At 47.3% G+C, this 21,749-nt stretch overlaps 1 protein-coding gene across 5 annotated transcripts in view; it reads right to left on the bottom strand.

Annotated features, from left to right (window-relative positions):
• Nucleotides 1-21,749, bottom strand: part of FAS (Fas cell surface death receptor) — a 33,423-nt gene that overhangs the window by 11,173 nt on the left and 501 nt on the right. For 4 of the 5 annotated variants that reach the window (XM_084845772.1, XM_084845773.1, XM_084845774.1 and 1 more), the window contains exons 2-4: nucleotides 13,511-13,685; nucleotides 5,323-5,463; nucleotides 1,851-1,962 (exon numbers count right to left, since the gene is read on the bottom strand). In XM_084845772.1, the coding sequence (XP_084701898.1) occupies nucleotides 1,851-1,962; nucleotides 5,323-5,463; nucleotides 13,511-13,685 (428 nt within the window). Of the gene's footprint in view, nucleotides 1-1,850; nucleotides 1,963-3,990; nucleotides 4,200-5,322; nucleotides 5,464-13,510; nucleotides 13,686-21,749 lie in introns of those variants that run through there. The other variant, XM_084845776.1, reaches the window with a different exon arrangement.

The raw sequence follows: 21,749 nt of genomic DNA, 5'->3' as shown, positions 1-21,749 counted from the left end.
TCTAGTAGGTTGCCAAGTACCAGTCCACACATTAATCCAAGAGGTGTGCAGAATCAGGTCATTTCATATAGGGATTTGCCAAGTTCTAATTTCTCAAGCATCACCATTACAAGGTGAGGAAGACTCAGACTATGCCATTAGGGAAAATGCTCTTCCTCTATCAAACTTCAGAATAGGGAATGGGGTAATTCCAGTACACTGAGCTAGCTTTCCCGCTGCAAAACCATCCCATTACATGACACATAATATTTATATTCACAAAGATGAATATCCACCTAGTGCTTGGAAAGGATGGTGCTTCTCTCTCTCTCTCTCTCTCTCTCTCTCTCTCTCAGTGAGGAAGGTTGACTGAATATCTCCTCGTATATCTCCTGCTTATGTTCCTGATCAGATGTACTCATCTTATGATCTTTCCACAAGGAATAATACATGATTCTCACAGTGCTTTACAGCAGAACACAGAGGGTTACGATCATGTGAATGCAGGGGTCAAGGAAGCAAGGAAGGTGTGTCTCATTTCTGGTCACATATATATTTTAGCAGTGCAAAGACACTACAAAGACATTTTAGCAGTGTTTTTCCCCTTAGGGAACTCTTATTCCATAAAGTCCTTCTGGCTCCACTTTTGACAATGCAACAACCCATTGTTGTGCAAAGGCATATTAAGGAAAGGAAAAACCAGGCCCTGCTCCTGTTAGATGTAAACAAACAGCTACTCATATCCAGTGGTGTAGTGGAGGCAGGGCTTGCAGGGATGCAGCCCCGGCACTTTTCCATTAGCAGGGACTCTGTTGTCCTCTGCCCCCCCCTCGAATTCCCTGTTCCCTCTGAGCTTAGCTGCAATCCTCGCTGTGGCTGTGGGGGGAATGAATTTTCCAAGCAACAATATATTGTTCCATGTTGGAATGCAAAGTATTTGGGATGACTTGGTCTGGAATGGGCAATTCAGACCTGTTCGCTTTACCAAAGACATGCTCCTGGTGGAGATGAAAACTCCTAAAGCTGGTTTGTTGATATGGATCAACACAGCTGCCTGAAATGTTTGGACTGCCCTTGGAGACTGTCACAATGAGCTCCTGCATTTCCAAGTTTGCCACTACACCACTGCTCATATCTCAGTGACTACAGTGGCATCCACAGCCACCCATTTCTGGACTTCATGAACAGTATCTAGTGCTGGCAATCCAGCAGCACTGAACACGGTGTGCTAGCCGGAATGACTGTTAGTGCAACAGGAAGCTAGTGCAACCCAAGGAATTAGCTGAAACTACCACTGCCGGAACAGGTCGTTTCAGCATAGCTCCCTTCCACAGGCTCCGCTGACCTCTCCTATTCTGGTAGCAATAGTTTCAGTTAGTTTCCTGGGCTGCACCAGCCAGCACTACTTTCCTGGCACACCAACACTCGTCCTCGCTAGTTCAGCGGCAGCTTTGAATACTGACCCATTATCTGTATTTCCAACTGTAATGGTTGTGCACAAGGTCTAGGATTTGCATTTGTGTCTCTGTAATTCATATTTTTGTTCAGATATTTGGACACCCAAACAAAAGCATGAATATGAACAACAGGGACTTGCCCTTGTGCAATCTGCCCTTGCACACATTTCTGTGGATTCTGCTGCCATCCCTGTGTGTCATCAAATACATAGATACAGTGGACTACTGGATAAAGGTAGCACAGAGTCTGAGAGAATAGTAAGGGGAGCTTCCAAGCCATCTAAATTGGGAGCATAATCAAAGGTTCAAATGTGCGATATGACACAGGAACATATCGGGTCCTCTGTCTAGCCCCCATTTTTCACTCAAATTCACATTTAATTCTTAGCCTTGGTAAATGTACTGGAAACTTACTGATCACATGGATCACAGTGATCACATAGTTTAGAAGAACTGCAGAAGAAGCCAGGCATACACCTGCATTTTTCATTCTGGTAGATGGTGCAGGGTCTCTCAACTTCCATGCCTAAAATAAATCGAAACATTTCATTACATTATTTTGGTTCTTTATAATGGGCAGGTTCTGGTGGCTCAGAAGCACTAGATCAGCCTTTCCCCAGCCTGGTGTCCTCCAGATATTCCAGTATTCCTGAGCATTGGCCACACTGGCTGGGGGGCTGATGGGAGTTGAGATCCAAAACATCTGGAAGGCACCAGTCTGGAGAAGGCTGCACCAGATGACCTCCCAAGGGAAATCAAGCCCTCTTCAAATATTTGAAAGTCTGTCACATAGAAGAGGCAAAGACTTGTTGTCTGTTGCCCCAAAAGTTGGGACTAGATCTAATGGGCCTAAGTTCCAGGAGGGTAGATTTCTATGGAACATTAGGAGAAAGATCTTGACACGTTGACAATGGAACCAATTCCTTAGAGCAGGGGTGTGCAACTTGTGCCCCTCCAGATGTTTTGCCTACAATTCCCATCAGCCCTAGCCAGCATAGCCAGTGGCAAGGGATGATGAGAGTCATAGGACAAACCATCTGGAGGGCCACAAGTTGCCCACCCCTGACCTAGGGGGGAGATGGGTTCTCCCTCACTGGACAGCCATGTGGTGGGGATGTTCTAGATCTGGCTCTCCTGCATTCAGTAGGGTGTTGGGACTAAATGGCCTACAAAGACGCCTCCAAGTCTCTGGTTCTTTGGTTCTAAGCATTCTTGTGGCTGCATGAAACCCAAGGGGATTGAGCATATATTTAAGTGCCTCAGATTGAACTGACATAAAACAGGATGCAAGCATGCATATCTTTCTCTACAGTGCGTGAGTTCATGTGTTCTGCTTTGCTACATGTGTCTGTATGTCTTCACCACAGTAACATACGTGGTGTGTGCACACGTGTGTGGTGTGTATAGGGCCCCCTCTATCAGCATGAGAACTTTGATCAATCAGGTTTCCCATCCCTGTAGAAGAAGCTCAAGTACATTCAAGTACATGGGCATAGGCCATCTTCAGACTGAGCTGATGTTGAATGCGCGTCTCTTGGGATGTGCATCTCTTGTCGCCTATTTGTGCATTGGCGTCTGGGGGTGGGGATAGTCAGTTGGTTCTCAGAAGCCTCTTCATGCATTCAATGCCCAAGGGTACGAAATGACTGCACAGGGCTAACATGCCCCAAGAGAATGAAACACTACCTCATTCCTTCCAAGTGGGAGAGTGAGTGCTGGCCACTTTACAATAAAAGAAATGAGGGCTCTTTGCCCTGTCTTCAGGAGCTAGTCAGCTGCCAAAAATCCCCATTGTGCTATGAAATGGTCTCCCCACCCCTTCCAGATTCTATAAGGAGAAGATTTATGAGCATGTCAAACACCTGTGTCCTTTTAGAGAGAATACCAGAGCTTACAAGAGCAGAAGCATGACTCATTTTGTCATCAAAGCTCTTCCTTGGCCTTCAAACCTAACTACCTCAGGCCTGCTACACACATTGGGATTACCTGATCTTGTCTCACAACTCTGTATTTCATGATGTCTAGAAATGTGCAGGATTTGCCCTCAATATTATTATTATTAACAGTATTATTAACAGTATTATTAAAATTATATTATTATTATTAATAATAATAATATTTAATCAGGGATAGGTGACCTGGTGCCCTCCAGAAGTTTTGGACTACAAGTCCCACAATCCCTGACCCCATGCTGGCTGGGGTTTATGGGAATTTTATTTCCGAACACCTGGAGGGCACTAGGTTGCTTACTTCTGTATACATATTTATATCTTACCAATCTTCCAAGGAGCTAAGAATTGTATACATGGATGCGGTCTCCCCTCTTTTCCTCACAACAATCCTGTGAAGTAGATTAGGCTGAGGGAAAGTGACTGTCCAAGTTACCCACTGAGCTTTGTGGCCGAGATGACAATTTTAACTCATGACTCCCCAACTCAAGTCCAACACTCTTAACCACTACACCACACCGGCTCTCAAAATGGCATAGTGCAGGAGAGAGGTTACACCATCTGGCATCCAGGCCACATAACACACAAACTCTCTTTACCCACACCTTGTTTTGATGGAGAATCTCTGGTCCACCCCACAATGTCCAGGTGTGAAGGCTCTTGGGTGCTCAGTCTGGATCTTGTGCAACCATGGCAATACAGAGGTGTGTGTAGCAGCCACATTATACATGCCCCATGTACAGAGAGTCGATATAAAGGAATAGAATGTTTCTTGTGAGAATCTGTACATGGACACCTGACAATCCCGCAGAAGCTCTACAACAGCTGCACAGTATTCCCAACTTTTTTTTCTGGCAGGGTGCCCTTGTGGCTGAGGGAGGAGTTGAACATCAGCAGGCAAAGCTTTCTCCATCCCAGCACCAGCATGCCAGAAAAGCTTCTTCTCCTGACATTCCGGTTCTCTCAAACAGCTGAACTGTTCTAGCTCTTTCACTGCTGCTAGCTGTCCTGAATGGCATAGAAAGGCAGGATAACGGTGATTGTAAAAGGAATACATTCCAGTAGCATGAGGCTAAGAGCTGTGTCCCAGGAACAACAAGCTAGTGCACTCCCATGAATGAAAATTCATAACATGGGATGAAGCTCTTAGTGTCATTCATTTCTACAACCTTCAGTCCAACGGTGGTACCACATGTAAGGTTCCAGCTTGGAGATAGTGCCACCCTAGCACACGCTACGGCATGCATGTAGCCCTCCTAGGATGTTGGGGTGGTTTTGCCTCTAGTCTACAGACAAGAGACAGAGAGACAGAGGCAGGGAACAGTGTAGACCTGACAGCATGCACAACCAGGTTCACCATCTCAGAGTTCAGCTTAGGCATACTACAAACATTTGCTTCATGGGCAACGTGTGGCACCCATGTTGCAGGTGGACTGCCCATCCCTTAGGTCAGAGGTGGAGAACCTCAAGCCCGGGGGCCAAAATCTGGCCCCCTTGAAGCCCAATCTGGCCCTCCTTGGGTCCCTATCTGGCCCTCTGGGGTTCCCCAGATGGCCACACCCCTTCCCTTAGCCCCACCTACTTTCCCCAGCCACCAATCATTGGGCGTTTTCCTGGCTTCTGTGCAATTTTTCCCCTTTTTCCAAAGGTTGAGATGCCTCTCCTAAGACTTCATTACTGGCAGCAGGAACTTTAAGCTAGAATATGCTGGTATTTTTTGTATTCTTGGCCCTGCCCTCTTTTGCTTTGGCCCCACCCACCACTGGAATGTGCCCGCCCCCACCCCCATCAGAATCTCTCTAGATTTGAATTTGGCCCTCAGGCTGAAAGAGGTTCCGCACCTGTCTTAAGCTGTCTTCAATGAAATGCATTTAAGATGTTTTCCCCTGTGAAAATACCTTGATGTTGTAATGAAACATTGTCAGTTGCAAACATACCGTGTACCGTGTCACAACTGCTGCACCTCAGACATTTGGTGTTATGATTGTAATGATCCATATACTCTTTGCCCTCTGTGCATCTTTGGCAAAGGGTTGTAGAATTGTCCTTTACACAGCCAATGGCTTGAGCAAAAAACCCTGTAAAACAACAAAACAAAATTAACTTTAAGAATGAGGCCAGTATCATTCGCTTGAATGTCTCTGATTTCTTAAATCACTTTGACCTTAACCATGTCAGTAACAAGTCACTGCAGGACAAATGCTAACCAAATTCTGTTGGGTTAAATAGGTATCAGGTTGCATACCATTCAATAATGTGACTTAGGGCATCTCTATACCAGCTTAAAATCCTGCATTTAAAATGGAGCTTTCTGCTTCTGTTTTAAATGCAGGACCAAAACTCCCTTTTTAACATGCTTCCCTTTCCCCCTCCCTTTCCCCCTTCCTTCTCCCCCTTATCTGTGTCTTCCATATGTTTCATTGATCTTGCTCCTATTCTTGCTGCTTTTCCTCTTTTCATGGAGGGAACTCAAGCAGAACACAATGGGGTAATTTAATAGCTCATTATCTGTGATCTATTTACAAATGGAACAAAGGGCATTTAGTGCAGGAGACGCCCTGGAGGTTCATGGCGTCATGTAAAGAGCCTGAAAACTTCCGTGAAGGAGCAACCTCAATCGCAGGATGAAAGCTCCGTGTGAAGAAAGCCCTTGGCTGAGCTCAACAGGAAAATATTCAATAATTTTTCTTTTAGATGAACTTTTGAGGATGGCGCACCATCCACCATGATGACAGCAGGCTGGACATATTCCTCATGAGCAGATTTAGTGCAGAGCAACAAAGGTCTGAGTACTCATGTGGTGGGTGAATTTGGAGTAATTTTCAAGGTAAAAGAGAGGTGCTTCCAGGGGCATGACCCTCATTCCTCATCCTACTTTGTTTGTTTGGGGTGTGTGTGTGTGCTGCTGTTTGCTTTGTTGGTGCCATTTGTCCTCTGTTTTGACCATCCTTGAGCAATCCCAAACAATCAGGAATCACACAGTGGACATGATGGTGTCATTGCACCACATACCCAGTCAACTTTAGCAACTTGGCGACATCACAGAGGACAAATGAAGCCGCGTTGCCCTCAGCCTGAATGGGAGCCAATATATATGTGCTGAGGTAACTGGGCAAGTGCTCTCTGTCTTCCCATGAAAGGCTGTGCTAGTTTCTCTTGCAGGACAAGACATGGAGTATCAGTCTGATGACATCAGAAAGGGGAATGTACACTCTCTCCCTGCCTCTGCACAATGCACATTTTTGTGCCCTTCTGAGACCCCTTCAAAATAATCAGGTAGGGGTTCCTTCAGGATGCCACCAAAATGTTGGTGAAAACTGGCCCTCCCATGTGCCTGAGAAAAAGAAAGAGAGAGAACAGGATGAGAGAATGGCAGAAATAGCACCTTCCCAGCATTCACTCTTCTATAATAATGGCCATTTTACCAGTTAAAATAGCTAGAAACTGTAGACTCACAGCACACCATTGTCCAAAGAACAGCTGACTAATGGGATACAATCTTCAAGCCATCTAGAATCAGCTTAAATGTCCTACTGCTTCTGCTCCTAAAGGTTGGGGCAGAGTCACAAATAAATTGCCACGTTTTTGTGATTAATATGAAAGGTGCTGTTTTATAGGTCATTACTGGAAAGTATTGTTATTTTTAAAGCCTTTTCCTTTGTGAGCTGCCTCAAGCTGTGAACTGCAACACATTTTCTAAATATATATAAAAAGGCTCATTCCACTGTATTTTGATGATGAAGTGGTTTATGGAATCCAGAATGGATTCTCTGTGGATGTGCAGAGAGGCACAGCCTGGGGACTTCCCTAGCATGTGTCAGGTCCCACCTTGAATGCTATTTCTAGAACGGATACAGAACTTGCTGAAAGATAATTTTGCCCCAGCTGGAACCTAAGGTTGTAGCTTGAATTCTGGATACAGCCTCCATACCTCCTTGAAAGCAAGCTAAAATGCAGGATGAGGGGATATGGGCTGAATCTAGGTAGGCGGTGTGAGGCATCCCCTTGCTTGCCATGCTGTGTGCCATATGAATATACAAAGATCCTATGCTGGGTCAAACTGTTTCCAACATGGCCAGTCAGAGGAAGGGTTGTAGCTTGCCTTTCGCATGCAAAAGGTCTCAGGTTCAATCCCTGACATTCCCAGCTAAGACTAGTAAGACCCTTTTTTGAAACCCTGCAGTCAGTCAGTGTAGATAATTCTGAACTAGATGAACCAATGATCTGACTTGGTTCAAGCCAGTTTCCTATGTCCCTGTACTTCAGTTAAGCAAATAAGCAAGACATAAATCAAGCCACACTCTCCTGTTGCTGGTATCCAGCATCTGATATTCAGATCTATCCTGTTTCTGAACATGGAGGTTTGTTTTAACTAATGTGGCTGTTATAGGCCTATCCACGATTCATGTTAGCAGACATCTCCCCATCTTGTTGTAGTGAATCCCAGGATCTGGGGAATGCTCTCTGAAGAACTACTTTCTTTCATCCGTCTTGAAGCTACTGCCAAAGACCTACAATTCAAGTCATTTCATTTATTGTATTTCTATACCGCCCCATAGCCCCTTTCTGGGTGGTTCACAAAAATTAAAAAAAACCATTAAAATACATTATATAAAGTATAAAAAACATTGCCGTAAGGACATAAAACAGACAGTATACACAACAACAACAGCATATATCTAAAACAATTTAAAACAATCAGCCAGAGACAGTCTAGGACCTGATCAGAAAGACTCATTATATGCTGCCAAATGCCTGAGAGAACAGGGCAGTTTTAACCTGGTGCCAAAAAGATGACAATGTTGGCCCCAGGCAGGTCTCGGCAGGGAGGTAAAAAATAGGGGGCCACCACCAAGAAGGCCCTCTCCCTTGTTGCTGCCTTCCAAGCCTCACTTGGAAGAGGGACCCAGAGGAAGCCCTTGGATGCAGAGTGCAGCGTATGAATCAGTTTATGCCGGGAGAGGCGTTCCATCAGGTACTGTGGTCCTGAGCCGTGTAAGGCTTTATACATCAAAACTAACACTCTGAATTGGGCTCAGAAGCACACAGGTAGCCAGTGCAAGTAGGCCAGAAACAGCGTTATATGGTAGGACTGTCTTGCCCCTATTAAAAGCGTGGCCATCACATTTTGCACAAGCTGCAGCTTCTGAACCATCTTCAAAGGCAGCCCCACATAGAGCGCATCACAGCAATCTAACTTGGAGGTTACCAGAGCATAGACAACTGAAGCCAGGTTATCCCTGTCCAGACAGGGGCACAGCTGGGCCACCAACTGAAGTTGGTAGAAGGCACTCCGAGCCACTGAGGCTACTTGAGCCTCAAGTGACAAAGATGGTTCCAGGAGGACCCCCAAGGTATGGACCTGCTCCTTCAGGGGGAGTGCAACTCCATCCAGAACAGGTTGAGCACCCTCCGTCCGGTCAGAAGAACCACCCACCAACAGCATCTCAGTCTTGTCTGGACTGAGTTTCAGTTTATTAGCCCTCATCCAGTCCATTGTCGCAGCCAGACACTGATTTAGCACATTCACAACCTCACCTGAAGAAGATGAAAAGGAGAAATAGAGCTGTGTGTCATCAGAGTACTGATGACAACGCACTCTGAAACTCTGGATGACCGCACTCAACGGTTTCATGTAGATGTTAAATAGCATGGGGGACAGAACTGACCCCTGTGGAACCCCATACTGGGGAATCCAGGGGGCTGAGCAATATTCCCCAAGCACCACTTTCTGGAGCAAACCCTCCAAGTAGGAGCAAAACCACTGCAATGCAGTGCCTCCCGCTCCCAGCTCAGGCAATCGTCCCAGAAGGATACCATAGTCGATGGTATCGAAAGCCGCCGAGAGATCAAGGAGAATCAACAAGGTCACCCTCCTTGTCTCTGTCCTGACATAGGTCATCACACAGGGCGACCAAGGCTGTTTCCATACCCAGCCTGAACCCCAACTGAAATGGATCTAGATAATCAGTCTCATCCAAGAGCGTCTGGAGCTGGTTGGCAACCACCCACTTAAGAACCTTGCCTGGGAAAGGAACATTTAACTAGGGATGGCAGAGAATTCCGCCACGGATCTCAGTGAGGCCAAATGCCAGTGCATTTGGCCCCCCAAAATCCATGGCTGAACGAAGCCCCCCCGCCCCACCACCCCGTTAAAGGTGCGCGAAACGGGGCACCTACCTGGTGCCGTTCGTGCTGCTTTGCGAATGGCGGCTGCATCTGCGACAGCCATTCGCTTCACGATTTTTCCCGTGATAGGCTACGTAAATACTTAAATACTTACATAGCCTATCATGGCTAACGCAGGGATGCCATTTGCGTCCTTGCAGAGGCCGTGATAGGCTATGTAAATATTTACATAGCCTACCACGGCAAAAAAGGGAACACAAATGGTGGCCACCGTAGCTGCCGCCATTTGCGTTCCCTTTTTTTTTTTGCCGTGATAGGCTACGTAAATATTTATGTAGCCTATCACGGCGAAAAAAAGGGACGCAAATGGCAGTGGCGACGGCGGCCACCATTTGCGTCCCTGTGCAGCCCAGCAGCAGCCGGATGTCGCTGAGGGCGGCCCCGGCGGGCGGCTCCGCAGAGTCGCCGCAGAGCGGAGCCAGCCAGCAAGGATTTCGGGAGGAGGGACGGAGCGCCTCCCCCCCACCGCAGATGTCACGAAACGAAACAGGTAAGTCGTTTCGTACATCCCTACATTTGGCAGTGGCCTAAAATTATTAAGATTTTCTGGGACCAGGGAGAGTTTCTTCAGGAGCTGTCTCACCACCGCCTCCTTGCGGCAGCCAGGACCACTCCCTCTTGCAAGGAGGCATTTATCACCTCTCTGGCCCAGCCTTTCTTTCCCTGGCAGTTTTTAGAAGAACAAGGATCCAATACAGAAGTGGTTGCAAGAACCTGTCCAAGCACCTTGTCAACATCCTCGTGCTGTACCAACTGAAACTCACCCAAGAAAACTGGACAAGGCTGTGCTCTGGACACCTCACCAGATTCACCTGCTGTAACACTGGAGTCTTAAGTCCCAGTGGATGCAAGAGATTTTAATCTGGAAGTGCCTAGCAAATGAATTATAGTGGGCCTCAGATGGATCTACAGTGTCCTTAGGGCCAGCATGTAGAATGCCACAGAAGACCTGAAATGCTCTGTTGGGTGGCATATGGAAGATTGAATAGAGGCAGCAAAATGTTGTTTCTTTGCCTCCCTCATTGCCCTTGAGTATTCCTTACCATAGGCACACACCAGTGTTCGACTGTATCCACTATGAGTTCTTCTCCATCTGTACTCAAGCTGTCACCTATTTCGTTTCATCACTCTCAGCTCTGGAGTATACCATGGAGCAGTGCGAGCTCTACTCAGGAGAGGGCACTCAGGAGCAATCATGTCAACCACCTAGTCATTTCTGCATTCCACAGCTGAACGAAGGTTTCAACATGAGAGCCAGCCATGTCAGCCGGAAGTCTCCCCAGAGCCCTCTGGAAACCATCCGGATCCATTAGCCTCTGGGGATGGACCATCTTAATAGGTCCCCCACCTTTGCAGGGGGGAAAAGCTGCAGTAAGTCTAAACCTCAGCAGGCAATAATCTGACCATGACAGAGGGACTGAAGCAAAGTTCCCCACCTTCAGATCACCACCTCCATGTCCAGTTGAGAAAACCAAGCCTAGAGTATGCCCTGCTACATGTGTTGGGCCAACAACATGTTGGAACAGTCCCATGGTTGTCATGGACACCATGAAATCCTTAGCTGGCTCAGACAAGGTGCCATGAGCATGAACGTCGACATCCCCTCAAACCAGCAATCTGGGGGATCTCAACAACACATCTGAGACTACCTCTCTCAGCTCAGATAGGGAGTCTGTTGAGCAACAGGGTGGGCGCTGCACCAACAGAATCCCCATTCTGTGCAGGTGGCCCAACACAAGCTGCAAACTCTCCAGACCAGTGGTCACACGGACAGGGATGTAGAGGGAGATGGATGTAGAGGGAGATGGAACTCCTATAGACTACAGCAACCCCTGTCCCTCAAGCCTACCCTGTTGTGAACCAAGTACCTGGGGGGGGGGGTGTAGAGCTGAGAGAGACTAACTCCTCCCTGCTCACCCACCCAGGTTTCAGTTAAGCATGCCAAATCGGCTGCCTCATCCCCTATTAAATCATGGATAAGGGAGGTCATATTCTGAACCGATCTGGCATTTAACAGTAGCATCTGGAGGCCTGAGGGCAGGCTGACGGGGCAGCCACCATGCCTACGGGTGCGGGGAGTGCCAGAACACGGCACAGACATTACCTGTCTGGACCATGTTCCCCTAAGCTGGCTAGCCCTCCTCTCAACACCATATCTCCCTTGACCCATTACTACACTAATTGGGGGCCCCTCAAGTCTCCCAACTTGGACCCATACCCTCTCTCCCTGCCACATAACAAAATCTTGTTGGAGAAACAGCTAACCCCACATGTAAAAGCTGCAAATCCAATCAGCCCCATGTTAGGGAGGTGGCCCTTGTCCTTGCCTCCCCCCAAAGCATCCCCCCGCAAGGGGCGACCCTACCTTTGGCAGTGCTGCCTTTGGTATTGCTGCTGCCAGGGCACTGCCGAAGGCAGTTAACAAGCGCCGTCCCAGGCACCTTGAGCCCAACTGGCCCAAATCAGCAGTAGTCAGCCCGGGGAGTGTTTTTTTCTCTCCAGCCCCAGGCTCGGAGGCAGCCTCTCTCTCAGGCAGCAACACAGTGCCAGGCAGGGCCAGAAAGATGGTAAGTTGGCCCACCTGCTGCTGTAGGATGTCCCGGCTGCCTGCCTCTCCTCGGTCCCCGGCTGTCATCTAAGTCATGGTTTTTGGTGTGGACACATAGCTTATTCTGCCAGTGCTGACTATACTTTGGAAAATCTGCTGTGGCAAAGCCAGATATCCACCCGGAAAACTGGGGATGTGTTGATCCGCAATTCAGTCTGCGTTCAGGGTCATCTGAACTGGCCCTATAGCAGGGATGGGGAACATCCTTCAGATGTTGTTGGGCCACACCTCCCATCATCTCTCACTACTGGCTATGCTGACTGGGGCTGATGGCAGTTGTAGTCCCACATCTGGAGGACTACATATCCCCTATAGTCTAAAAGAACCAGACTCGTGTTTTATACCCATATAATCACCTTTGAAGAGCATTTCTTAAATTTGTCTGGTTTTCCTTTCTTTTAGTAGTAATTTAAACTGGATCACAAAAGCAAAGGCAATGCATAAGGTGTTATATCACCTTTCCCACAGTGTTACAAAAAGAGACCAAATTTGCACAAAAAGGTTTTCAGTTAGTTGATCTGCTCATAGCCAGATTCATACACCAATTTTCTAGTTTATTGATACTGCAGAATCATTGCACTAAAGACAAGACACTTCCCCCTCCCGTCCCCCTTCAACAGAAATAGGTCATAGTTTTGGCAGCAGTAAGAAGTTTATTATTAGTTCCGAATCCTTTCCCCACACATTTTTAAAGAGAAAGAAAAAAAGAAAGTCAGTGCAAAGGTTATACCGGTGTTCCTTCCACTTTGATCTCACAGGGCTATATAGTCACTGCAGCCAAACAAGTCCTCCTAGTACCGACCTCATTCTGAATGGGGGTGGGCGGGCAGGAGACACCATCCCAAGCAACTGGACCAACACTGCCTGACCTGTCCCGGTGAACTAGCTGCTTCACTACTCTCCAGGGCTATGTGGCAAGACGTTTACCCTTCCCCAGCTCTTACTTACACATAGTTTAGGTGGAGATCTTGCACATCCCATGAAAGTAACGCAGGGTGTGGATGGGATGTGCATTCAGATATGACGCCAAATATGCATCCCTATGACTAGTGGGATCTCTATTCTGTTCCAACTAGCCAACTAGTTGTGATTGGATCAAGACAGGGGATCACCAGCCTGGTTCTCTCAGCAATGGAGACCCATTTCCTCTCCCCAGCGACACCTACTCCTTTGCAACCAGTTTCACATCCTTTTACAAAGAGGTATAAAAATCACTGAAAAGGGTGAGCATTTCAGGGAGATTAAAATGATCCCAACACCACCCACACCCCCATTTAGGGTCTCCACACTGACAACGATCTCTTCTGTTATCTTCAGATAATACCTACCAGGTCTACAAGAGTTGCAACAGATTCCATGGAACAAATATTGCGTGTTATGTCGACAATCAGTAGCTTGCCGCTTATAAATTCGTTTCACTCCAGCAACCTTATTATATGCTCTGTGTGTCACAGGCACTGGACTGTTGTTGTATGATAATCCAGCAGCAATCAAGTCAAATGCCTATGACAGAGGGGGAAAAAGAGAACAGAAATACTGAAGTTCAGTGCATTATGACGGTAGCTTTTTGCCTCTGAGATGGTGGTATTGTAGTGTCACTTTTACTGCCATATCACTTACTGTGGGGGTCCTATGGGGGAAGCTAAGAACAAAAGAAGAGCCATGCTGGATCAGACCAAGGGTCCATCTAGTCTATTCACACAGTCGCCAACCAGATGCCTGTGGGAAACCCACGAGTTGGACATAAATGCAATAGCACCCTCCAAGTCTTTTCCACAAGGAACTGGTTACATAGGCATACTGTCTCTGATACTGGAGGTACTATATAGCCACCATAAGCATTTATTTATTTGTTACATTTCTATACCGCCCAATAACTGAACCTCTCAGGGCAGCTCACAACAATTAAAAACATAAAATACAACATAATAAAACAATACAAAAGTTCAAAACTACAGTATAAAACCAACATGAAAAATGAAAGCCAAAACAAAACCTAGTAGCAGTACAAAGAATTAAAATTCAGTGCCTTATTTAAAAACAACAGAAATGGAATGACTAAACTGCCGGGGAAAATAAGGTCTTCACCTGGCCTTGAAAAGACCACAACATAGGGGCAAAGAAAGCCTCTCTGGGAGCTCACTCCACAACCAGGGTGCCACAACAGAAAAGGCCCTCTTCTCAGTAGTAGCCATTGAGAACCTCCTCCTCCATAAATTTGTCTAATCCCCTTTTAAAGCCATCCAAACCGGTGGCCATCACTACATCTTGTGGTAGTGAGCCTGTGCGGCAACAGCTGAGAGAGTGGAGGCAGTGGGGAAATGGTGGGCAGAGTCAAGCTGCAGGCTGGAGAAGTGACCAGACAGGCAAGAACACTGACAGGAATAGAATGATGCCTGCAGTGGCTCTGGGAACCAGGAACATAGGAAGCTGTCTTATACTGACTCAGCCCTCTAGTTCATGTGGATCAGTGTTGCCTGCACCAGGGCTGTTGAACCTCTTTCAACCCGATGGCTGAATTCCATTTTTGAGAAGTGGAATTTTTAAGAAAGGGGGCATGGCCAAAATGCCAGCCTATTTTAGCTTAACGCTTTTTCTGCCAGAAATGAAGCCTTAGGAGAGGCATCTCAACCTTTCAGAATGGGGAAATCTGCGCAAAAGCTGGAAACCACAAAACCATCGGTTGTGGAGAAAAGTGGGGCAGGGGAAGAGGGCATGGCCCAGGGAGCTGAACTGGAACCCCAGGTTGGTCAGTTTGGGCCCCCAGCTCTGAGGTTCTACACCTCTGTATTGGTCTGTACTGACTGGCTGCGGTTCTTCAGGGCTTCACTCAGGGGATTTCCCCAGCCCTACCTGGAAATGCCAAGGAAGGCACTGGGATTGCCACACTGACAGGGTTCCACTCTTAAAGGTAGCCTAAAAATATTTTCTAATAAATCAAATAAATAAATAAATAAAAATTCTGCGTGCAAAGCTTATGCTCGACTACTAAGTTGCAGACTTTCCCCCACCAGAAATAGATGAGAGAGAGGAACGGAAGGCTGCATAGAAGGGAACCTTGTAGGACTTGTAGCTTGTGGTACAAGGCAGGAGGTCAGGAAAGAGGTCAGGAGGAACCACCTTGTGGGTGGTTCTGAGGACATCTTTAGCTATTGAGAGAAGGACCCTAAGGAACACTGAGGTTAAAGGCGCAGTCCTATGTACGTTTAGATGGAAAAAAGTCCTACAACGCTCAGAACTCCCCAGCTAGCCGGATGGGGAATGCTGGGTGTTGTAGAGCTTTCTGTTTGTTTAAGCATGCGTAGAATTACGCTCCATGTCTTCCTCTTTGTGAGGGGGAGGAGGAAGAGGAGGAGGTGGGTAAATGGTATGAGCCCCATCCCAATCCAGATACTAGAGATACTAGAGTAAGTAGGAAGTGAGGACAGAGGGGTGCTTTCACATATGTCACAGACTGCACCATAGGAATGTCAGAGAATTCCGCCACGGATTCCAGTGAGGCCGGGTTCTTTAGAATCCGTGGCAGAATGGCCTCCCACCCCCCGCCACCCTGCGGAATCACCCAGGGACAGAACGTACCTGGGGCGGATGTGGCGCCGGCTTTGGCGGCGGCTCCGGCTGGTCTCCTGGCCGGCTGCAGCCAGGCTGCTGAGGCCGCCATTTGTGTTCTTGCATCTGTGATAGGCTACATAAGTATTTACATAAGTATTTACAATCACGGCAAAGAGCAGGGATGCAAATGGTGGCCGCTACGCCATTTGTGCCCCTGCTCTTTGTCATGATAGGCTATGTATTTATGTAGCCTATCACGGTAAAGGCAGCCACGTAAATGGAGTAGCGGCCGCCATTTGCATCCCTGCTCTTTGCCATGATAGGCTACATAAATACTTACATAGTCTATCACGGCTGCTTGCAAGGACGCAAACGGCGGCCGCTACGATGGCTGCCATTTGTGGCTGCAGCAGCCTGGAGCTGGCCAGGGAGGATTCTGGGGGGAGGGACGGAGCGCCTCCCCCCCACCGCGGATGCCCCGGCGCGGAGCCAGGTAAGGGATTTGCACATCCCTACTCCACCACAGGTTTTCAGTTGACTGAAGCCAGAAGAAAAGCCCTTCTTTACAAAATACAGCTTGAATACACTGTTCTTCCCTTTAACAGCCTGTGCCACGTACTTGTCCCAGGCGAAAAAAGAGACTTATGACATGTGTCACTTATTTTGATGTGTATCTGGATATGGAGGCACATGGTGATATAGACCAAGGGCCAATGAAGATGACATCAGATAAACTGCTGTGGATGGGGATGAATATTCAGATCTGTTTTGAGTAGGGATGTATGAGAAATTCATTTCAGTCCAGTTTTGATCAGGATTTACCAGGACCCAATCTTCACGGAAACACACAGAGAAGAAATTTCAGATTTTTCCCACTTTTTCCTGAAATCAACTTTGGTCCGTCAGTGGCACCCGAAGCAATAAAAGTTGAGTATGCACTACCTAAAACCCGAGTTTTCTTGCTTCGTGTGCCACTCACGGGCCAAAGCCAATTTCATCATGAAATATGTTGTCAACCCCATGGGTGCTGCTCAGTGAATGAGAGAGCTGTTCCCTGCCCCTGTCAATGCTCCCCTGCTCAGGGAAGTTTACTAGGAGTGCTGAATTAAGCCCCTGTAGTTTACCCCACACCTCTCCTCTCTCATCCAGCATTGGGGTGAACCTCCATCCTGTATCCTTGAGAAAAAGCAAACCTTGGTTCATCCTTCCCAGTCCTAGTCCTAAACATAATAGTTACTTGGGAGTAAGTCCCACTGTCCCCTGTGACATTTACTTCCAAACAACATCCAGCTGAACTTTATAAATCCCCTGCTTGAGACTGCATGGGAGCTAGATTTACTTCTTACTGGGGAGCAAAACTTACTTCCAAGTAAACATGCACAGAAGGGGGGGGGAACGGCTTCACAAAGACTCTTGGAGACTTACTTCTTACTGGGGGACTGGGGGAAGCGAAACTTCCTTCTGAGTAAACATGTCCAGGGCAGGCTGTCTTTCCCACTTTTTTCTCCCCTTAGTTGGCCTTTTTCATTCATAAATATGAGCCTTCGATTAAGTCGTTCACAGTCACATCCCCGGTTCCTTCATTCACAACCCCGCAATGGTGGTGTTTTGCCCCTTTAACAGACCACATTAACCTTCTTCATTCAGAAATACTAGCGTCCCGGGTTCCTTCATTCACAACCTTGGTGTTTCACCCCTTTGACAGAGTGCATTGACCTTCTTCATCCAGAAATACTAGCCAGTTTCCACTGTTGTGTATGTGATTTCCTGCTTGTGGAGCGGGGCGGGGGGGGGGACAGGAAACAAGGCTTTGGGGTGGGGGAAGCAGAGGCGGTGGCAGTGGTTGTTCTGCCGAGCGCTGGCAGAGAAAGACAGCAGCTGCAGCAGTACTAATTATGATAGTAATAACAGACACTGCTGTGGCAGCGCCCCTAAGCCTGGGTGAAGTAAGGCTCAGTTCGCCCATCCCTACTTCTAAGCATGGTAACCCAGTGCCCAATGAATGAATATTTAAAGGGAGAGGCAGCAATTGAGCAGTTTTAACAAAAAGGGCTGGCAAAGAAATTCTCCCGACCCCTCTGCTCCTGTAGGCAAAGAGCAATTGAGGGCAATGAGTTACTTCTGGGTAGACATTTAGCCCTCTTCTCTCCCCCTGCTCTCTCCCCATGTGACTTTCCCATCTTCCAATCAGCGCCGTTTCCACCAGCCCACAGTGAAGCCGGCTGAGGTCACACAGACTCTGCCAAATTGCACTGAAGCCACTGTGATGGGAAAAACCATCACAAAAGGAGTATGAAAAAAAAAAAGGATTTAGGGCAGGTGATGCCATGTGAGCTATGTGGGACATCTGACACAATCGACTTGGGGATGAGTAGAACTGGAGTAAAAGCCTCATGTAGATACCCCCCCCCCCCCGTTCGCACCTTCTGGACCAAACAGGGACTCGGATGCAATCTGTGGTTGATGTTCTTACATTTCTAAGTTTGCAATGTTATTTGCAGACCAAAAAATGTATTCAACAGCATGCATACATTTGAAACATGCGCATGAAAAGATGCGTACTTTTGAAAAATGTGCACAAATATGCTTTAATCAATGGGAGAAGAATGCACACAAGGGATGCGTACATTTGGAAAAATAGCCCGGAAATACCCACAGATTTTCATGTGAAAACCCCACAGCTCGCAATCTGATATGGGCTCGAGTTGGAATGAGCTTTGAGAAGGACTGAAGGATTCACACATCTGTAGTTCACAGGCAACTAGAAGGTAACTAGAGTGCAACTAGATCTAGCCCTTGATTTATTTTACCTATTTAAAGTATTTTTAGTATTTTTTAATAGGTGTTCCATAGTTCAGTGTTCCATAGTTCACTGCATCCACATCAGTTATCTAGGGACACAGGCCAGCATCTCAAAATGCTGATACTGTGCTCATACTCAACCATCTGACTGTATCTGAAGCTCTGTCCAGGTGTTGGCCTGAACATATGAGGGCTTAAAGTGGGTAGAGGGTCAGTGCATACTGGCCCCACCCACTACGCCTCTGGGCACGTCCACCCCGCTCACCTCAGTTCAGACTTGCCATGTTGAATTGGCAAGGCCAGAAAGGGAGTTCTACTGACATTTTCTTGAATGCAACAAGAACTTTCCATGCAATCGGGAACCTTTTAAAGACAGCATCTATGATCACAAGTACAGTTCCTGTTCAGACCTTACTGATTCAACATGGCAAGGGCTTGAGCCTTCCCCAACGCTGTCAGCTTCTTCAAAAACGCACAGCTTGATGACCTTAGGGTAGGGGGGTGGGGAAAAGGTGGAGGAAGGCATGTCCACTTCTGGAAGCTAATCTCCTTAACAAAAGGAGGGCCCTGGGGAATCTTAACAGGTCCAAGCCTCTGCCCAGACATGCCTCAGGAAGCCAACACTAACAGAAAACCCATTCACAGAAAGCTGAGGGAAAACGCTGAACAGTACATTGTCTCCATAACTGATGCTTTCAGAGTTCAGAAATAGTCCCCTTCTGTCTGTTTTGCTCAACAAGTTGATCTCATGGCCAGAAAAGAAAAACGTGATGGATTTGTTCTCAAGCTGAAAAAATTAACGTCCCTCTACAGACACAAACTTGCCAGGAAAACAATACCACCATGTTCAAGTGGAGCAAGAGCCTGCTGTAACTGATGGCGGGCGGGCAGGGGCAGGTACAGAAATCCGACATCCTTTTCCATGCTTGGTCAAGCTATGCAGTATATCCATGACTTCCTCACTTCTGAATCATTTTTCAGTCTGTGCAATTTGGCCAGAATATTGGAAGACAAAAGCTGATTTACATCTTTCTGAATAATTGGGTAGAATACTGCTTGCATTTCCCCTTATATCTATTTATGTAAAGGAACTAGGAAACTGTTTTTGTTTGGATATGAAAGCTGGGCATCTAGGTAAGAGGCCTAGAAAATTTGCTGGGCAAATTTGCACCCTTGACACATGGGGGCTTTAAAAAGTGGGAGGACGCCTCTGTTGGCAACTATGTTTAGCCCCCAGATGGGGGGCAAATTCTGGAAAAATGGCTGGGAGCTTTAAAACTCCTCTACCCATGTGGGGCTGGGGTTCCAATCTGTATCAGGGCCCTCCATGCTTGCTTGAATGTGCAAAAGAATATTTAATGTATCATGTTGTTTGAGAAACCAGGGGCATCTGGAACACTTCATTTTTCAAAGCAAGTTTTCCTGTTTCTATTTTACAATAGATTTGATTTTCAGTTTATTTGTAATATATCTACTACATAACACTTACTGTGGTGAGAGGAAACTGATTAGAATGTGAGACATTGTCCACATACTTCTGAACCTAGAGAACATTAATGATTGAACTTCATTATGTTGTGTAAATCACCTAACGGGAAGCCTTTCTACATGAGGCTTTTATTGTGTGCTCATGATTCCTCACTTGTGCAATCCCTTCCATGACATCCTCCTTCTCCAGGGCCTTTCCCATGCTTTGCAACCATTTTGGCGGCGGTGGGGGGAGGTTCTAATGAGGAAAGTCAGGTATATCTCTGAATGGAGGCATAAAACCTAGTGTATTTGCACAATTCTGCTATACCACAGCGCTGCCAAGTGGCTGTGTAATGGAACGTTTAGAAAGGCAGAGAAAGAAACCCCCTGGAAAAAAAAATACATGTAAAGTTGCTGATCTTAATCCCACAGAGTCCAGCTGGGACTATGCCCACTTCAAACTGGAGGGGGGGGGGTGGAGAGAGAGAGAGAGGATGCATTTTTGAATGGTTCCCCATGCGAAAAAGTCTCTGCATGAAGAAGAGCTAGTATCTTGTCTCCGAGGTGCTAGTTTATTTAAATACAGGGACTTTTTCCACATGAGGGAGTATTCAAAAGTTCCCCGTCTGAAACGATAGACCAGAAAAGTCTACTACATGATTTTACCTGAGCACAAAATGACTCACAGGTACTTTCTGTTTAACTTAAACTCAAAGGCATTATGTTCAGAATTGACAGTTACCACGTGTCTTCTACCTCTCTCCTCCTCCCCACCCTCAACGTCTTCTTGGAACTTCCCTATGATTAATCTGTAAAGTAAAATAACAAACCTTTAAAACTTGAAATAGCTTTGCAAACCAAAGAAGTGGACATGCATCACCTTAACGGAGAGCTCGTTGGTGCTTCTTTGAAAGGAGTTTGTGCAGAATGCAGAATACAGCTGAAATACTAGCTCAACTGCAAATGAAGGCCAACTTCCTGTTTACAGGAATGCACTCCGAAATGCATCATAAATCATTATGAAGAAAATCCATTTTTACCACACACGCCCAATTTATTTGGAAAATAGCCAAGTGGTTTTTGCTGTGGTGGCAGACGCACAACCAGGCAATGAAAGGGATTTAGAGGCCAATTCTGTAGATGCCTATTCAAACACGCATTCATGTCTATATGTGGCTATTCAGTTCAATGGGCTTACTCCCTGGTAAGTGGGCCTCGGATTGCTGCTTCGCTGTATGGTAGGGGTGGGAAACCTCAGGCCTGCCTGCGAGCCAAATCTGGCAGCGGAGGCTGGTGGCTCCGATGTCAGTGGGGGGTGGGGTGGATCCGCTCCGGATTTCAGTCAAGCCCAGTCAAACCTCCGAAGGAGCTACCCAAGGTGTGACGCATTTTGGACAGCTCCTTTAGCGTTCTGACTGAACCCTGGGGCGGATTCGCCGCCCGGCTGACGTCGACGCCACCAGCCCGCACCGAAAGCCGACCTTCCAGGGATTCCCAAATGGCCGCACCCACTTTTCTCCCAACCACCAATCGCGTGGCGCCTTCCCGGCTTTTGCACTGCCCCCTCCCCCTGAGGCGCTGTTACTGGCGGCAAGCGGCTGAAGCTTCGGTGCGCTCGCCTGTGTTGCGTTCCCGCCCGCCCCCCACGTTGCCTCTGCCTCCCCCGCCCCCGCCCCCCACTGGAGCGCCGCCTCCGAGAGCTTCCCCGGGTCGGGCTTCGCTCCTCAGGCGGGCTGCGTTCCC

Source organism: Heloderma suspectum, chromosome 3 (genome assembly GCF_057233095.1).
Source record: "Heloderma suspectum isolate Gila_16-S chromosome 3, 16-S_ref, whole genome shotgun sequence".
NCBI classification, from domain to species: Eukaryota; Metazoa; Chordata; class Lepidosauria; order Squamata; family Helodermatidae; genus Heloderma; species Heloderma suspectum.
This window is presented reverse-complemented; position numbering and strand designations above follow the sequence as displayed.